Source organism: Phoca vitulina, unplaced genomic scaffold, assembly GCF_004348235.1.
Source record: "Phoca vitulina isolate PV1807 unplaced genomic scaffold, GSC_HSeal_1.0 scaffold90, whole genome shotgun sequence".
Taxonomy (NCBI): domain Eukaryota; kingdom Metazoa; phylum Chordata; class Mammalia; order Carnivora; family Phocidae; genus Phoca; species Phoca vitulina.
The window spans coordinates 2,147,384-2,166,548 of NW_022589793.1; the positions used below are offsets into that span (position 1 = coordinate 2,147,384).

A 19,165-nucleotide genomic window follows, 5' to 3' on the forward strand; every position below is an offset into this window, starting at 1 on the left:
CATTTATTTTTATTAGGAATAAACAATGAATAATCTAGAATGTCTTTTTCTACATCTATTGAGATGACCAAATAGTCCAATTGAGCTATTGATGTGGTTAACTGCATTTCCAGAAAATGCTTTGTACAGTGTATTCTTTCAATGTGCCACTAGCTTTAAAGCTAATATTTTACATGTGCACTCAGAAACAAGAGCAGACCAAGTTATCTGCTTCAGATTTTGATGTCAGGGTTATAAATTTTAGAATGCACAGCTTTGTTACAAAATTAACTGAATGGCTTATAGGAAACGTGTTCATTCTTAGTTTCTAAGTGTTCTGTTACAGACGTCATCTTTTGACTAGGCTTAGGGATGTGTTTCAAAATGGCTAGAATTGTTTTGGTGACTAGATTTAGGAGTATAGTTTCTAATTAGTATTAATACTTTTTGTTACCTTTCTATCCTTATGTTTACTGTGTCTCAATATTAGAGAATCACCAAAATTTTAAAGTTTTTTTATTTTAGGAGATAAACTTTATAGTTATGGGCAAGTCACCTCTGTTCATGTGCTGGAAGGAAACCAGGTGGACCAGCTAACATCAAATAGTAAATGAAATAAGTCTTAGCTAATTAAGTGCCATGCAGTATTGTAGTCACTTTACATATATTAACTTTTAATTCTCAAAAAAAATTCTGTTATCCACTTCACAGAGGAGGAATCTAAAGAAGATAAATTACTTACCCAAGGTCACATGGCTTCTTAGAGGCAGTAGTGAAGCTAAAGAGCTGAATTACAACTAAGGGCTGACTTAATTATTTCAAACTGGGGATTCAGAAGACTGCAAATGTTAAAATCCTACGTATCTGGGGCCTGTAACAGTGCAGTATGTTCTTACAATTTTAACTTTTAAAATCAAAGTGTTACCTCTACTAGTGGGATGAGGTATTCAAGAATAAAAGTCAGAAGGAAGAGAATGTTTACTGTTTAAAATGCAAGCTTTTTCAGAATGAACGTGGTGTAATTGGGAATGCGCTGGGCAAGGGGAAAAAAGGCCTGGATTTTTTCATTCCAGCTGACATTAAATGTCATGAGAACTCTGGACCTTAAGGGCCTCAACTATATAATGAAAGGCTTGGCTCACCTCACCTGAGGACATTTCCTCTGTCCTACCTGGCTTCACCTCTTCCCAGATGGTAAATGCCAGGCCATATCTTTATTTAAAAATAGAAACAAAAATGAAAAACTCCTCCCCCCAAACCAGGGCTACCATTCCAGGACACTCTCCTACTGTTTTCTTCAAAAGAAAAAACAAAACAAAACACCTAGTTGATAGAATTTTATATTTTGGGGCTGGGTCAGCATCTTCTACATTGGATATGAAGAATTTGATTTGTAAACACTGTAGTAATCAAGCACTACTTGTATTTTAGAATATCACCTTTGCTTTGTACCCTGAATGCTTGGTCTCTCAATTTACAGTCGTTCTGAACTCACAACCCTGAGATAAAGACCTGAGCTGAGAACAAGATGATACTGAGCCACCCAGGTGCCCCTACACCATTTTTAATACGTAATGTTTGTGTTCTTTTGCTTTATTTGGTCCGTGTTCTTTTGGTCATTAAGTCATTTACTCTGTTTTCAACATTTCCCATCTCCATAGCCCATTTATGCTCACAGTGGCTCACAGATAAAGCAGGGTTCTAGCCTAGTCTTAAATTCATTGAAGAGATAAGGGGAGAGGAGTTGCCTCCTAATGTCATGAAAACACATGGCATTATCAAAACATGAAAGAAAGGACTTTCTTGCGGCTGTGGCAAAGTGCTCGTTCCTGGCAGGTGGCAGAATGGTAGGAAGCACAGGAAGTTAGAAAAGGGCAATGAATACTTAAGCATTCAACTTGATTGCATCAACTTTTAGGACATTAGGAAGCCATTCAGGATTTCTCAGCAAGAGGTCAAGTGGCCAGATCTGTTAGATAATTCTGGTGGTGGCAAGTATAATAGTTCAGGGAACTGAGAGGCAGATAACTGCACCACCCCGTCTCCCCCCCGAAAAGCCAAACCAGGGCAGTGACCATGTGAATGCAGGAGAGGGCAAGATGTCATATTCAGAAATAGACTAGATGAGACAAAAACAACTGAGTGGCTCTAGAAGGAACAGGAATCAAGGATCCATGAAAGCTCATACAGGTGTTTTCAAATTAAAGAAAATGTAAGGGGAAGGGGGGAGGAGGAGGAGGAGGAGGCTGGGTTCCATTCTAAGCTATCGGAGCCCAAGACAATAGTGAAACCTACAAATAGCCACTGATGAATATGGATGTCAGCAGGGAGGTAGAAGCCTGAGCTAGAGGTCTAGGACCCACCTAGTGGTTAGCTGCCCAGATGTGCTTAGAAGAGTCCTAAGGACTAAACCCTGGGCAACGCCACATTTAAGAGAGCAAGAGAAACACAGTCACAGAAGTAAGTCAAGAGACAGGGGTGAGCAGGGGCCTGGAAGAGGAATTCAGGATAGGGGACGAATCCCGACCATCAGTGCCAGGTCCCCACCCAGTACACCACTAGAAGAGAAGAGCCACGAGGGCAGGAACTTTCCACTGTGGTACCTGCAGTGCCTGCAACCGTGCAGGGCTCCCGGGAGCTGCTCCACAACTGCTGTGGAGGGAACGGAAGGATATGGGTCAGGCCTTCAGCAGCCACGGAGCCGGATCATCAGAAGGCGCTGATGACACACACCAGGGCCACTTTCAGGAACGCCTCCCCCCCCACAGACACCCTACCCTGGTGCAACTCCACCAAAGCACCGCTGGGAGTCTGGCTCCCGGAAGACAGAAGGTTGAGACACACACAAGTTCACCACTGAACCAGGGGGTAAAAATCTCCTCTCATGCACCCACCCTGACGGAAGTTCTGCATAGGCAGGCATCATCATTACGACAGGTTCCTCTTAAAGACTTTATGAGATTAGCTAGAGCCCATTAAAGCTATATAGAACATTTGAACATGCAAGAAATTTTAGATTAAAATGAATCATATGGGAATTACGCCAAATGAAGAAGTCACCCATCACTTATTGGTTTTATGAGTTTTCACATTTGCTTAAAAATTAGCATAGCTAGATCATCTTTTACAGCTCCCATCCCCACCAATTAGTGCTGGTGGGGTTCTAACTATACGCAGAAGTTCAAAGATAAACCTGGAAAGTACCAGATTTTGTGATAAAGAGCCCCAAACAGAGTCTTGCGGTTCCTGAGGTAGAATCTTGCCCCAACAGGTGATCGGCTCGGATTTCAAAGTCCTTCATCAGGCCCTATCAGCAAGGCTCAGCTCGCGTGCCCCACTGACCAGCAAAGCAGGACAGCAGAAGACACCTAGCACATGGCAGGCGCTAAGAACAGGTGATGAACCGGAATTTTCCCTTCACACCATACATGTAACAAAAATCCACCTCTCTCTTCCAGCTTTGTTTGGACCCGCAGGGCCTATCCCTTCACTGAAGCCGCTCTTCAGGTTCCACAGCACGAAGCCTTCCTATTTCCTCAACAGGCAACAGGGCCCTGGAGGCTTAGCGCCTCTAAATGCAACAGGCTCTGCATCTCCTACTTACTCAAGACTCCACAAAGCGTATTTGCTACACGGGTATTTATTCAAGGACTTTCTATATTCAGTCACCACTGAAATCACTGCTAAGCTCTTTTCATACCTATTTGTGTCACAGTTCTTCATGTTGGACAGTGGAGTTGACAGGCAAGGGTGAGCCTGTTAGTTATGACTGACAATGACTGGCATGGCGTCACCACCGAAGAGCTCGGAGAGTAGACGCTCGTGAAGGAGGAGGATGAGAATGGAGAGGAGGGTCCTGAGGAAGGGCCCAGACAGGCTGCCCCACCCACAGAACCTGAGGCCTGCATGAGGCCTGGGATCTGCTTTCCCCTCTGCCCTGGAAGGTCCTCTCTGGGTGATTCTAAGGCACGGTGGTGAAGGACATGATTGGCCCACCCAGTGTGGTCCTCTGGTCTAGTGGCAGCCCCTCGCCTGGCAAACAGTGCAACGAGCATTCCATTTAGAAGATCTTCTCAAACACATGCAAGCAGCATTCTCTAATGGAAATGGAGACAAGGTCTTTCTTGGAAGAGAGTGCCCCAGAAGATACTCTCTGCCCCAAGACCAACCAGGTCCCTTTTAAGGTCCCTGAGAACAGCAGCCTGGGAGCAGCCAAGACTTTCAAAGGCTGACAAGGCACAGAGTGGATGAATGGAAAGATAACAATACATGGAAAAAACATAACAACACAACTTTGGCTTATAAAACCTCCAACCTGAGGCGGGGACATCCGTGTCCACCAACATGCAGAAACAGATGATTGTAGCAGATGGTTGTCAGAAATGCTTTAGCATTTCCCACACTGTCCACACCCCAAGCCCTGCTCTACCCTCCCCCACAACACACACACACACACACACACACACACACACACACACAAATAGTATCTGCAGAATAAGTCAGAGGTTGGGATCCAGAGCCTGACATCAGGATAGAACTCTTGGCACTCCGCACTAAATCACCATGATTAGTCCTATCTAGACAGCAAAATTCACACTGGCCTAAGCTCGAATGGCAGGGTCTGTCTTGTGAAAAGTTAGGCTGCACCCAAGACCGCCAGATCTGGAAAGTCTTTCACTTCTCCTACTTCGCTGAAAGGCTGTCCACCCTGGTTGAATGTCAGCTTATACCGTAACCGGATGGGCTCCTGGGCAAAGACAGAAGACATTAAATTAGTGGGGAGACACACAGACCAGCCCAGTGTACGAGCTTTTACCCACCCAGCAGTCACCAAGGAACAGCGTATCATGTTAATTCCATGCCAGTAAGGCCTTGAAACAACTATGACAGGAACACCTGGCCAGGACCCTCTGGGACGACAAACTCAAGCCATACGTCCTGGGAGAACTCCCACAGCTTTGCAGTCCTGAGGTGGACCACAACTCAGAGACTGGCTAAGGAGGACAGGCACACCCTTTCAGAGGACTCATGGTACGAGGGGGAGTTCGTGTCACACTCTCAGTTCCCAGCTATGGCAACCCAGTCAGAGATCTTCCAATGAGCCCTGAAGAAAAGACTCAGCAAGGAAAATCTCACCACCACTCCCAACCAGAGACTGTAGAGCAAGACCCAAATAAAGCTCTTTCAAACTCCCTACAGTCCAGGGGCCCCCCATCCCCCTGCTATCAAAGTTACCAGAACATACTTTGTGTGGATTGTCAAGCAACAGCATCTGAGAGATCACAGCTGGAGGTGTCAACGGACTGAACGCAGGGAGCTTGGAGCTGGATGCCGGCTGCAGCTTCACTCTCATGGACTATGGGGGGGTGGGGCGGAGATAAATCCAATAGCTAACTTGTTCCTAATAAAGTACAGCTTCAAAGAGGGAGTTCAGGTAAGCAGGAAAACTTGACCACACCCACCAAATAATTAAAGGGTCCAAAAGTCCTTTCCTTCCATAAACAGAAGTTGTGTGGTCAATGGTTGGCTTCTGAGAGGCAGCATGAAGAGCTAGGGCATACCTTGGGCTGAGTTCTAATTCTGCTTCTTACTAGCTCTGGGATCTTGGGCAAAATACTTAACCTTTCTGAGCCCTGGACTAGAAGTTTATAAAATAGAGATTAACGATAACACGTGTCCCACAAGACTACCATGAGGATGAGAGAATGTGTATGTTTACTTTTGCCCACCTTGAATCTTTCCTTCCAGGACATCCTTTCCCTCTTCATTGTGATGCTGGTATGGCTGTTAATCAGTGGGGGCCCTACTTCCCTTGAAGAGGAATGGACATAATACCTACATTGGCCAGAGTACCTCATTATCCCTGAACACAAGGTACTGGTCCCAGATATCCACGTAATGCCAACAGGGCCAATCCCAGCCCTTTCGAGGGTAATCAATATATATGCCTCATGCCAGGTGGAAGTTTCCTTCTGAGATAAAAAGGGTTCAGGAGGGTAAGGACTACGTAACTCTGGACCTGCTGGTAGCCATTTACATGCTGTGTGGAGTCTGTTGGAGAATAGGCTCCAAAGAAGAAAGCAGTCAAGAGGTGGAAAGAGATTCTTAAGGAATCATTTTAAGAACTTATCTAGATCCAGCCACATCTGAAGTCAGATATTCAGAAATCCCCAGTTAAATAAGCCAATAAAACTCCCATTTGATCTTAAATTCCTTTGAAGAATGTCTCTCTTGTACCTAACTAAAAGATCATGTCCTAGTAAAGGACCTGGCACTCAAAAATGCTAGCTTTACTGGAAAATTCAAAGGAGCGGGCCAGCAGACGACTCACCTTGGGCACAGCCACTTGAAACATGATGTCCCAGACAGGCTGGGTGGCAGTGCTCATCATGGTCAACAGCAACACCTGCACGTCCGGATGGCCAGGGGCCCCCGTCTGAGAAAAGTGGAGCAGAATTCGGAATCCATTCCGGTCATACACAATAAGAGGCGGCAGGCTGCCTGGTAGAGAAGGACCCAACCAAAAGGGTTAACATGACCACAAGGCCGCCAACAGCCATGCCTGAAAGAGATGTGCGTGTTATCATCCGCCGCTGCTGCCTCTACCATCAGCACGGCTCCTGGACTGACCTCCTCAGACCCAACCTTCCGGTGCCACCATAATCCAGCCCTCACTACTCCTAGCTGGACTCCGAGGGCCCCTCAAACTGACTGCTCCCCACCATCCAACCATCCAAAGCACATTACCAGTTTGTTTTTTTAAAAGACTTTATTTATTTGAGATAGAGCGAGCGAGCAAGAGAGAGAGAGCATGAGCGGGGGGGCGGGGAGTGGGGGAGTACAGCAGAGGGAGAGGGAGAAGCAGAGTCTCCACTGAGCAGGGAGCCCGATGCAGGGCTCAATCCCAGCACTCTGGGATCATGACCTGAGCTGAAGGCAGATGCTCAACCAACTGAGCCACCCAGGCGCCCCAGCATATTAGCAGTTTTTTTTGTTTGTTTTTTTTTAAAAAAGGAACTTTTTTTTTGAGGGAGACAGGATTAGGACTAAAATACTATGAACACTATAGAAAATACAGGATATCATAATGAAATAAAAGACACCATTAATCCTACCCAGAAATAAGCATTGCTAACATTTGGGCCTATTTCCTTCTGGTCTCTTTTATATGACTACATGCACACACATCTCTTGCATTTAATTTTACAGAATAAAGACACAGATCTCTTCAAGTCAATAGGTTTAATGACCTTCCAATGGAAATCCTAAAAGGATTATTTTAATTCAGCTAAGAAATGATTCTAAGGCAAATGGGGGATGGGGGGGTATGAGACTATCCACTTAAGAAGAGGGAGGAAAGGCTATTTGTGTCAAGAAATACTCGTAAGTACATAACCAAGCGGAGAGGTAGGAAACAAAGCATGCAGAATAGATCTAGTAGGAGAATTCAACATGTTAGAACATCTATGTCAAAATCAGTGGCTGACAAACTGTGGAAAGAGCCAAGATGTCCATCAACAGATGAATGGATAAAGAAGATGTGGTATATATATACAATGGAATATTATGCAGCCATCAAAAGGAATGAGATCTTGCCATTTGCAACGACGTGGATGGAACTGGAGGGTATTATGCTGAGCGAAATAAGTCAAACAGAGAAAGACATGTATCATATGACCTCACTGATATGAGGAATTCTTAATCTCAGGAAACAAACTGAGGGTTGCTGGAGTGGGGGGTGGGGTGGGAGGGATGGGGTGACTGGGTGATGGACACTGGGGAGGGTATGTGTTCTGGTAAGCGCTGTGAATTGTGCAAGACTGTTGAATCACAGAGCTGTACCTCTGAAACAAATAATGCAATATATGTTAAGAAAGAAAAAAAGAAGAAGAAGAATGTAGCAGGAGGGGAAGAATGAAGGGGGGGAAATCGGAGGGGGAGAAGAACCATGAGAGACGATGGACTCTGAAAAACAAACTGAGGGTTCTAGAGGGGAGGGGGTTGGGAGGATGGGTTAGCCTGGTGATGGGTATTGAGGAGGGCACGTTCTGCATGGAGCACTGGGTGTTATGCACAAACAATGAATCATGGAACACTATATCTAAAACTAATGATGTAATGTATGGGGATTAACATAACAATAAAAAAATTTAAAAAAAATCAGTGGCTGATTCGATAAGCAGCAGACAACTATCTAATCTGGGAAAAAATGTTTAATGATGATCCTTAGCTCATGCCAAACATCACTTAACAATGAGACTGTCAAAGATTTAAAAGTCTGATTAGATTAAAAGTCTCTTGAGGGATGGTGGTGAGTTTATGGGGAAAGAGGCAACCTTTCTGAAGGGATCTTGGTCATGCAGATCAAAATTTTAAATGTCTACACCCGGCATTTCTAAGAATATATCCTGATGAAATAATCAGGAAAGTTTAAAAACACAAGTGTCCAGAGATGTTCACCGTAGCAGTTTTTAACAGCAAACAACTAGAAACAAATTATCCTTCAGAAAGGAATTAAATGAAGGCACCTGGGTGGCTCAGTCAGTTAAGTGACTTGATTTCAACTCAGGTTATAATCTTGGGGTCGTGAGATCGAGCCTGGCATTGGCCTCTATGCTGAGTGTGGAACTTGCTTAAGAGTCTCTTTCCTTCTCCCTGTGCCCCTCCCCACTCAAGTGCACGCCCCCTCTCCCCCCCCCCCAAATTTTTAATTAAAAAAGTAAAAAAAATAAAGAAAGGAATTGAATAAATGAATGACGTACCATGATTATATGATGTATGGAGACATTTAAAAAGTAAAAGTTTTGAAGAACAATTCACAGCATGAAAAAATGCTATAGCTTTTAACAACAAAGCAAGCTGTAAAACATTCTAAATATACTATATCTAAGCACCCTGGTGTCTCCTGCTCACATGCCAGTGTGCCAACCGTACACGGTCACCTTCCTTCCTTCCTTCGTAAGGAGGGAACCTCTGCTCTCCTGCTCTAATGAGGACCCCCAACCAAAGAGGGCCACCAGCCAAGTTCTTCCTTTCCATCTAATCCCACCTCTTCAGAGTTATTTCTGCCACACTGGACATTCCCTTCTTGAATTCCAAATGAGTGAGCATCATGTCCAAAAACAGACTCAAGCCCCCTAATTAAAGTCTGCCTGCCAATATCCTTCACTTTTAGTGTCAATCCCAAAACAGAAAACTTTATGAAAAATAGTAGGTAAGAGACTGTGAAGCCACCTCCTTATCCTCTGCCCCCAGGCAAAATCTCTACCACTCAGCTTCCCCAATTTAAGAGCCACCCCCTACCAATCCAGAGCAGATAAAGTTGGGTATTTAAGAGCAGGGGGGTGGCGGGGGAGGTAAAACTGTACTTACTGGGCTTAACAGACTCCAAAGGGACAAATACTTGAGCCAGAGGTGTATTCTGGGAGGATGGGGAAGAAGCCAATGGCCCAGCTTCCCAGGACCAACCTGGAGAGGACTTAGTGCCGGGGGGCACTTCCTTAGGGATGCTCTTCTGTGGAACATAATTTCTGCAAAGAAATGAAAAAAATATCAAGACTAGCAAAAATTATAGACAATTCCAGGAAATCTGATTAGGCTTTCTGAAGAATGAGATACAGAAGGGGGAGAAAAATATATATACATGCATGTATTTTAGAGGAATAGGACTTTAGATGGGTAATTTCACCTGCGCCTCAGTTTTCTCAACCATAAGATGGAAATCATCTAACATCTACCTCATGGGGTTGCCATTAGAATTAAATGAGAAAATGTACGAAAAGCATTGAGGACTGTGTGGAAAAGAGGAATCCCCCCGCCAGCATGCTGCCAGGTGGTGGTGTTCCAATAAACCAGAAGCTATTATTAAGGTAATCAGGGTTGTAGTTGTCAGACAGCCTCTGACAACGAGTTGCTCAGTCAGGTTACATTTCCCTGTACGTGGTCACCAGAGTAACAGGAGTTAGGAAGATAACACCAATTACACGGACCTCTTCATTCATGATTTCGTCCATTTGGAATGTAAACTGAAAACATTTTTTAAGTAGGCTCCACACCCAGCGAGGAGCCCAACTCGGGGCTTGAACTCACAACCCTGAGATGAAGACCTGAGCGGAGATCAACAGTCAGATGCTTAACCGACTGAGCCTCCCAGGCACTCCAAAAACATTTTCAGTACCAACTGAAAACTATAGTGCAGAGTAACCCACCCAAATCAGGAAGATTACCAGCCCCTCGCTGTGCTGAGTGGTTAGGAGTAAATGGAAAGACTCCCTCTGGGTGCAAACAAGAATGACGTCCCAGCACATCTTCATGTCCACCAGGACCTTGTGTCTCTACCACAGACACGGACACACTCAGGGTGTCTACAGGAAGGCAGACCGCGCCAACCTTTCCAGAGGCAAAGCAGCAGGATCTACATACACGTTTAGACTCACACCTTAGAGCACTTCCACTTTTAGGAATCCATACTATAAAAACGCTCCGAATGCCTCTGAACTGAAAGCTACGTAAATACCCACAAGAGGACAATGACTAAATATATAAGTATTACGTGCATATGGATTATTACAACTATCAGAATGAGACAAATTTATCTAAACTGATATGGACATGTATCAAAGATGCTATATGAAAAAAACCACACTGGACAACAGTCTGTAATTATGGCCCATGTGTGTAAAAAATAAACAACATAATGCATTACTACATACAGAGAGAAAAGCAAAGAAGGAACATTGGGCATTATCTTTAGGGAGTGATAATTGGGCCTTTCTATATTATCTATTTCTCTAGTGATCAAATTTTGCTTAACTTCCTTGTAATCAGGAAAAAAAAAAAAAAGCCTATGAACACCACATCATCATCATCATCTACTGCTGCTACTCCTTAAACCAATCCCTTTGCAGAGGTCCTAACCAAAGCATGTCTTTTCGTCTGACTTGGGATGGGGAGTCAAAGGAGAAGAGGGGAGGTACATATGGAACCCTTGGTAGGAAGGAAGCAGCCCCTCCAGGGAGAGAGGTCTCTGGCTGTCTCCAAGTGTGCCCCATGTTCCCGCACACCAACATGGCTCCTCGGCCCGGCCCCCACGCAAGGAGCAGGAAGCATGCACAGGAGCCCCTCTTCTACTTTCCTTGCCCACAGACTCACAGAGGCCCTGGACACGGCTGTGGGGAGAGGAGATCCAGCAAGTTCCTTTCTGCAGAAGGGCTCTGACCACCACCTGGCAGCATGCTGGCGGAGGGATTCCTCTTTTCCTTACACCAATTCTGACCGGCAACCTGTCAAACCAGGAATGGCTAAAGTAAGGCCAGGGTATGAATGACCAGGAGCCATGGTGACACCAGGACACAGGCTTACTGCATTTCCCGGGGCAGGAGGAGAAAAAGGGCAAGAGCACAGGACTCCTGATATGACCTTCAGTAAGCGGGAGCCTGGATACCACTGAAGAGAGTAGGGATACAAGGAGAGGGAAAAATGTGTCTCTCTGGGGGTTCAAGCCAGACAACATAAGTAAGGAAGAGGTTTTGGACCTCCAAGTCCACAGTCGCCACCAGGCTATGCTATAGCCCCTTCCCCCACGCCCAGGCAGTGCTGCCCTGGTGAACGTAGGTTTGAGGGACCTCCCTTCCACCCCCTAGGAAAGAGCTTCCTTACCTTGTGGGTAACCGGAGCATCACTGAGGCCTGTAAGGAAGAAACAGAAAGATGTGCACCAGTAACTCTACCTGACAGGAGCTGGAGATTGTTATCATGTTCACCCTTTCTAGAACATTTAGAAAGCCTAGGCAAAGCAAATTACCCAAAATCATTCAACTCATCCATGACAAATCTGAGACTAAATGCAAAGAGGACCTCTCCAAACTTCCCAGGATAGTAGTGCCCCCTTATCCATTGGGGGATATGTTCTAAGACCCCTGGTGGATGCCTGAAAGGGCGGATGTAGCAATCCCTCCATATACTATGTTTTCTTCCCCCCCACACATACATAACTACAATTACGTTTACTTTGTAAGTTAGACACAGTAACGGATAATAACAACAATATACTGTAGTAAGAATTATGTGAATGTGGTCTCTCGCTCTCAAAATATATTATACTGTACTCACCCTTTGTCTTCTTGTGATGGGAGATGATAAAATGCCTACGTGATGAGATGAAGTGAGGTGAATGACGTAGGCATGGGACGTAGCCCTAGGCTACTACTGACCTTCTGACCATATGTCAGAAGGAGGATCATCTGCTTCTGGATCGCGAGTCACTGAAATTGCGGACGAGGTGGGGGACTACTGTATACCCAGCTCCCTCTGAAAACAGGCACATTCTCCCCAAGCGGAACCAGCTGACTTGCTCTTCCTGGGAGTCAGGGCCATTCTGCGCCTGCTCCCCCTAAACACCCACCCTCACCTAAGGCTGCCAGGTCCTGGTGAAGCAAAGACGGTGCCACAGTCCCGGCCTGCTCAGATTCATTGTCCACCTCCAAGTCAATCAGAGGACAGCTCTTCATGCAACCTGCTGGTTTCTGAAAGACTAGAGAACAGTCAGGAACATAGGTGAGGATGCAAGCAAAGTCTCCACTTAATGCCCATTAGCTTCCCACAGGCCTCCTCTCAATCAGAAGACATCACCTCGCCCCCTCAATGCACCCCCGCTGAATGGCTTGATGTATAGCCTGAGCTGGTATCTGGAATAGGAGGCAACCAGGGGACTGCCTTCCTACCCCAGCAATCAGTGTCCTCTGCTAGGGGTCCATTCAACCTGGCCAGCAGAAGGGCAGCCGTCTCCTGCTCACAGGCCTTTTGACAACAAATCGTCACAATCACTGGAGCGCTTGATAAAAACACAAACCCCCAGGCCAAGCTCTAAGCAGTCTTGATTCAGAAGGTCCGAGCTGAGGACCTAAGAATCTGCAGTTCAGCCAGTGTGCCAGATGATTCTGATGCAGCTAGCCTGCTAGGCACCACTAAAACAGATCACTTTTTTGGTTTCTAGCTCCTCAAAGTAAGCATTCATGAGAAGAGGAATCAAAATCTGGGCGCAATATAGCCATCTGCTCCCGTGGATAGCCAGAGCTAGGGTCCAGCCTGCCAGGCAGTTCGTGATGGCACACGTGGCAGAGGCTGGCTACATAAAACCATCCCCCAAAGGGAAGGGAAAAAAGGGCAAGGCCTCTCATTTCCACACCACAACCCAGAATATTCTGAGGATCCATTTCTTCTCTGGGATTTGCAGGATGCCCAGGCAGAACATAAGGAGAGGCTTCTTTGCACATACCTCTGGAGACAGGTAGGTCTCCCACTGAGCTGGTCACTGTGTTCCCAAAGATGACTCGGCCCTCCATCACCTGTTTGTACAGCAGAACTCCCTGGGTGAGGAGGTCATTTGCCTGGAGAATCTCCGCTGAAGGAGGGAAAAATGAGAACCCCCTGGTTCAGCTACCAACAATCTCAGTGTTTTTTAAGCCATTCCAGAAAGCAGCGGTCACGGAGCACTACCAGGTTCAGTATACCCATGCCTCCTGCCCCCAGATCATGTGATCAGGCCCGTAGCAGACCTAGTTATTCAGGCCCTAATCCCCAACACTTCTAGCTCTCAAGATGCAGGAGGAACCAAATTTCTTCACCACCGTTCCCAGTACCTTCCAACACAATGGCCAACACTTGAAACATGGCCCCTTCAACTAAGGAACTAAAACTTCAATATTAATTAACTTAAAATAAAAACAGTTTTGTCAATGTGGATGTGAATATTAAGAGTTTTTCAGGGCAGGGGGAGGAGCCTGGGTAGCTCAGTTGGTTAAGCAGCTGCCTTCGACTCAGGTCATGATCCTAGAGTCCTGGGATCGAGCCCCTCATCAGGCTCCCTGCTCAGTGTGGACCTGCTTCTCTCTCTCCCTCTGCCTGCTTCTCCCTCTGCTTGTGCTCTCTCAAATAAAATCTTAAAAAAAAAAAAAAAAAAAGAAAAAAAAGTTTTGGTACTTTATTCACTTATTGGAAAGCTTTTTAAGTATGTAGGGAACAAACTGGTACATGAATGTATGTTTTCACCTGTAAATTTCATAAAATCTAAATATAGATCAAGTATTCCTGATGAAATCTTGCCATCCAAATTGAAATGTCGTATGTAAGTATAAAATATGCACTGGATTCCAAAAACTTCACAAGCATTTGTGAATTGGCCCCTGCCAATTTTCTTAACACATAAGCTGCAACATGGGGTTGAATTCACCTGGCAAAATGTTTTAGTTAGCATGGATGAGTTGCTTAAAAATTTAAATTTGATTGTTTTTGAGCTGATTGCAATCAGAGAAAATGATGGGCTCAGACCATAATCACGAAGAGATAATGAGAAACCAAAGGCTTCTTGAACACCACCCATGAAGTGTTCTTGCTCCCCACATCTCTGCTCCAACTGATCCTGAATCTGATCAAGCCCCTGATCCAATTTATAAGAAATATCAGGAATTTATAAGAAGTATCAGATATGGAAAAACATTAAATATCAGGGGGCACGCCATCAGAACACTGAGGCCTAAAGAAACTCTGTAGGTCAAAGGACATGTTTTTCATCTAACAAGGAGAAAAAGAACCAAGGGGCTATCCATTAAAAAAGACTTACAAAATACCAATTGCAAAGTATGCCTTTTCTGAGTCTGATTCAGAACTTAAAAAAAAGGGGGGGGGGTGCTGAGGTGGGAGGGTTAGCAAGAGATGTTTAGAGAGAGAAGTGCCCAGGGAAATCTGAACACTGACTGACTATTTGATTACCTTGGAATGTTTGCAATTTGCTTCAAAGAGAATAAGCGATGGGGGAGCGAGAGCAGCACACATGCAACAAGAGGAAAAAAGATGGGCCATGAGCTGGTAGCTGTTACCAATAGGTGAAGGGGACATAGGATTTATCCCACTATTTCCGTGCACATGTCCTGAAATTGTCCGTAACCAAAAAGTGTAAAATATTTTAATCTCTGTGCACAGATACTAAAATTCTCCGCTGTCCCTACCATTATTCCTGCCCTTCCTCCTCAGCCTGCCTCAGGTTGGCGACCCAGCCCCCAATGGCACCTAGGTTGGTGAAACCTTCGAGATGCAGCAGTTCCTCAGACTTCTGTGGAAGTTAGTCTTCCTTCCAGCATCTCCCTAGCGCCTAACCTTCACGGCACATTTCCACCCCTCTCTATGCTTTCAGACCAGCTGATGATCGCTTGCTCAAGCCTAGATCGTCCCGGAAATCAGTTCTAAGGCCACGCCCTTCCAAAGCCCAATCGCCACAAAAGCCATGCTGTCTGGTCTCTGGCACCACTGTCCCAGCAGGAAGGGGCACGTGTGTTCTGCCCTCCGGTGTCCCGGCTGTGCCAAGAGAAGAACGGCCTTACCGAGCGCATCGTCGTCGTCCGTGGTATCACTCGCCAGCCGGAACAGGGTGGGCCGCAGCTTCTCGCAGCGCTCATACACCACCTGAGAAAACAGAGCTGGTTCGCAGCAGGGCCCCAGGTGCCTCCAATAAGCACACAGTGGAGGTCTGCGGCTTCTGGAGTCTCCTGAGTCTGTCCCATATGTATGGCTGCAGGTTGAAGTGACATGGCCGTTACGGTGTCAGAAACAGTTTGGGCTATAGTTACTGGAACTTTTAAAATAGTTAAAAAGGTAACAGATGGCCTAAGAATCCACCTTCTGAGCATGTACAGCATTACCTCTTCTCTAAGCTCCTTTCCCTGCTCTCTAGAAGAGCTTTATTTTTTTAAGATTCTTTAAAATTTTTGAGAGCGCGTGAGAGAGCATAAGCATGAGCTGGGGAGGGGGGGGTGTGGAGGGGGGAGGGGGCGCAGTGGCAGAAGGAGAAGCAGACTCACCGCTGAGCAGGGAGCCCGATGCAGGACTCAATCCCAGGACCCCAAGATCATGATCTGAGCCGAAGGCAGATGCTTAACTGACTGAGCCACCCAGGTGCCCCGTAAGAGCTTTAATAATGGGGTAACCCCACATGGAAACCTGAAGCGACTACCCTGCTTTAAAACTAATATCCAAACTCCCCATCCAACTGTTGGAAGACAGGCATCAGATTTTTCCAACAACACTCCCTGATTCCCACTGCATGTTCTCCCAGGACTAAACCTCAGTCCGCACCAATAACATCTGGGAAATCTCTCTCTCCTCATCCCAGGAGAGTGCTCTGGACAACTTCACCCTCCACATACTAGGTGCTGAGGACATAACTTCTGTCCATGTTAGGCTTCCTTCCTTGAGAGGGAGCCCAATTAACACTCCAGTCTTCCCTGACGGTAGTGCTCCCTGCCCCCTTCCCCAGGGCTGGCGAAATGACCTATCTGCTTAGGGCAGTCTGGGAGAGGAAGCAGAAAGGAGCCCCTTCCTGCCACTTTGCTCTTGAGAGCTCCCTGCCTATATGGAAGCCCACATTCGGCTCTGCTCCGACCAGCTCTGTTTTAGAGAAGGAAGCCCCTTGTGGGGAGAACGGTGGTGTACCAACACTATCTTACGTGGTAGGTAAACCTGACTGATGCGGCTTCAGTATTAGGAAGCCACTTGCCAATATTTATGTGCCACTTTTTCCAAAGTAGGCTCTACCCATTATGAAATTTTGTTTCCTGCTATGTCTCTCCTGTCTCCTAGCTGGTTATCATCTTGGGTGGGGGAAAGTTGTGCTATTTAGAAGCCCAGCATGCCAACCTTGCCGAGGGGCTTTGGCACAAACTCACCTCAGGAAACTGGCTCTGGAGCATCTGCCTGGCCCAAGCCCACTAATCCTTCCGAGTACTGTCCCCTCTGGCCCCAGAAGGCCGGCATGATCTTCTCTGTAACTCTACCCAATCCTAGCTATAGCTGATTGACCTGGGGTAGATACAGGAGCCTTGCTGGACAAATCAATTTTTCTCTTAGGAATTTGGACTTAGAAAAGCTACTAGTTTGTTTCTGCTAACCCCGTGAAATGGAAGAACAGGGAAACTAAGGAGCTACGTGAAGGACGTCTTTCCTGTGCCGAGAAGCATAAAAAGCCGGCATGCAGACAGAGAAGACAAATGTAGCCGGCAGAAGGAGGGAGAAGAGCAGAGCTTCAAGGACAAGCGTCCGAGCGGCTGGCTCTGACAGCACTCCGGCCCCACCACCACCTGTCCGCACTGGGCGGCAGTGACACAGCTGGGACAGCGAAGGCACCGGTGACAGAAGAAAACCGATAAATCAAACTCCAAAATCAAAGGAGAAAGTCTGACAAAGGACTGGTATCCAGGATACATAAAGAACCCTTAACAACTCAAAAACTAAGACAACCCAATTAAAAACTGGGCAAAGGATCTGAACGGACATTTCTTCAGATAAGAAGACACACAAGCGGCCAAGAGACACAGGAAAGAAAGCTCAGCTTAAGTCACCAGGGAAATACCTTTCAAAACCACAGTGAGACACCACTTTATACCCACTAAGATAGCTAGTATCAAAAAGACAGCCAGTAACAAGTGTTGGCAGGATATGGAGAACTGGAACCCTCATATATCGCTGGTGGGATTGTAAAATGCCACAATGATTTGGCAAACAGCTTGGCAGTGCTCAGAAAGTTAAATGAAGCCACCAGATGATCCAGCAATTCCACTTCTAAATATCTATACTCAAGAAAATCAAAAGCTTACGTTTCACACACAAGAAAACTTGTGTACGGATGTTCGTAGCATCATTCCTAATAGCCAAAGTGGAAACCCAAATGCCCAACTGATGAACGGACAAAACGTGAGGCAGCCGTACAATGGAAGGTTACTCAGCCAGAAAAATGAATAAAGTTTTGATACACACTACAAGATGGAGAAATCTTCCAAACATTAAGTGAGAGCAGCCAGACTCAAGACCACATGTTATAGGATTCAATTTACACAAAATGTCCAAAGAGGCAAATCTGCAGACGCAGAACATGGATGAGTGGTTGCCAGGAGCCGGTGGAAGAGGTGTTGGCAGAGAGTGCCTGCTAATGGGCACAGGACTTCTTTTAGGGCTGATTAAATTCTTCCTGTTAGGGTTGATGGCTGCTTTTAGGATATGTAAATTCTCACTAAAGGTGTTAAAAAAAAAAAAAAAAAAAAGACCTCGAGATGTGTAGGCTGTGTGGGGGGAATTGGAATTCTCGTGTAATGTTGTTAGGTACATAAAAATGACACACCCACTTTAAGAAACTGGCCAACTATTTTTCAAAGTTAACTATACACTTAGCATGTGACCCAGCAATCCCACACCCAGGTGTATACCCAAGGAAAATGTATGTTCACACAAAATCCTATATGTAACTATACACAATTGTTTATAGCAGCTTAATTCATAATCACCCAAAGGTGGAAACAACCCAATATCTATCAAAAGATGGATATACATGTTGTAATACACACAACAGAATACACTCAATAAAAAGCAACCTATTGATACACATGCCATGAATGGATCTCAATTATGCCAAGAGAAAGAAGCCAGAAAGAAAAACAGAGAAAGAAGGAAAGAAAACTGTATTGCTCCCTTCATACAAAAAAGTCTAGGAAGTATAAACTAGTCAGAACAGACAGCAAGGCAGTGGTTGCTTGGGGGGTGGGGAGACAGGAAAGGAGGGGAGGGATAACCTAGGAGCATGAGGAAATTCTAGGGGGTGAGGGACATGTTTACTATCTTGATTATGATGATGGCTTCCTGGACACACACATGTCAAAACACATCAAATATGCTTAAAATATGTGCAATTTCTAATGTGTCAATTACACTCAATTCCACTTGAATTTATTTTTTAAAACCAGTACCTGCAAAGCCTCCTGGTCTGGTGGGGCCTGCCCCGGCCTGCGGTACATGCTCAGCATTTCCTGCAGCACCTTCACATGGCTCCGTACCTCCTCCACGGCACTGACTCTCTTGGACACCTTCTCAGATTTCTCTTGTTCCTTTTAGAAGAGAGAGGATGGAGGTGAGGGAGCAGAAGCCCTAGATAATGCCTGAGCGAGGGATGGGAAGGAGGCACTGCACTGGCGAGCTCAGGAAAATCACTAGAACACTGAGTGGGCGGAAGTGTGTTCACTCAGTGGCGAAGAAAACACCCTGAGCCCAGAATTCCTACAAAAGGCAATGCAGTCCAGGGACCAGGTGATCTACTGCTTCGTACCACCAGCTTTAATCCCTCTGAAAACCAGATTCCCAAACTGGAC

The 19,165-nt window shown here is 45.8% G+C and overlaps 1 protein-coding gene across 2 annotated transcripts in view; it reads right to left on the minus strand.

Moving 5' to 3' along the window:
- Positions 1-19,165, minus strand: part of GGA2 (golgi associated, gamma adaptin ear containing, ARF binding protein 2) — a 34,434-nt gene continuing 15,269 nt past the window's right edge. For both annotated transcript variants that reach the window (XM_032396248.1, XM_032396249.1), the window contains exons 8-17: positions 18,767-18,904; positions 15,356-15,437; positions 13,255-13,380; positions 12,388-12,510; positions 11,638-11,666; positions 11,131-11,261; positions 9,352-9,509; positions 6,311-6,480; positions 5,225-5,335; positions 1-4,726 (exon numbers count right to left, since the gene is read on the minus strand). In XM_032396248.1, the coding sequence (XP_032252139.1) occupies positions 4,616-4,726; positions 5,225-5,335; positions 6,311-6,480; positions 9,352-9,509; positions 11,131-11,261; positions 11,638-11,666; positions 12,388-12,510; positions 13,255-13,380; positions 15,356-15,437; positions 18,767-18,904 (1,179 nt within the window). In that variant the 3' untranslated portion in view covers positions 1-4,615. The remainder of the gene's footprint in view (positions 4,727-5,224; positions 5,336-6,310; positions 6,481-9,351; positions 9,510-11,130; positions 11,262-11,637; positions 11,667-12,387; positions 12,511-13,254; positions 13,381-15,355; positions 15,438-18,766; positions 18,905-19,165) is intronic.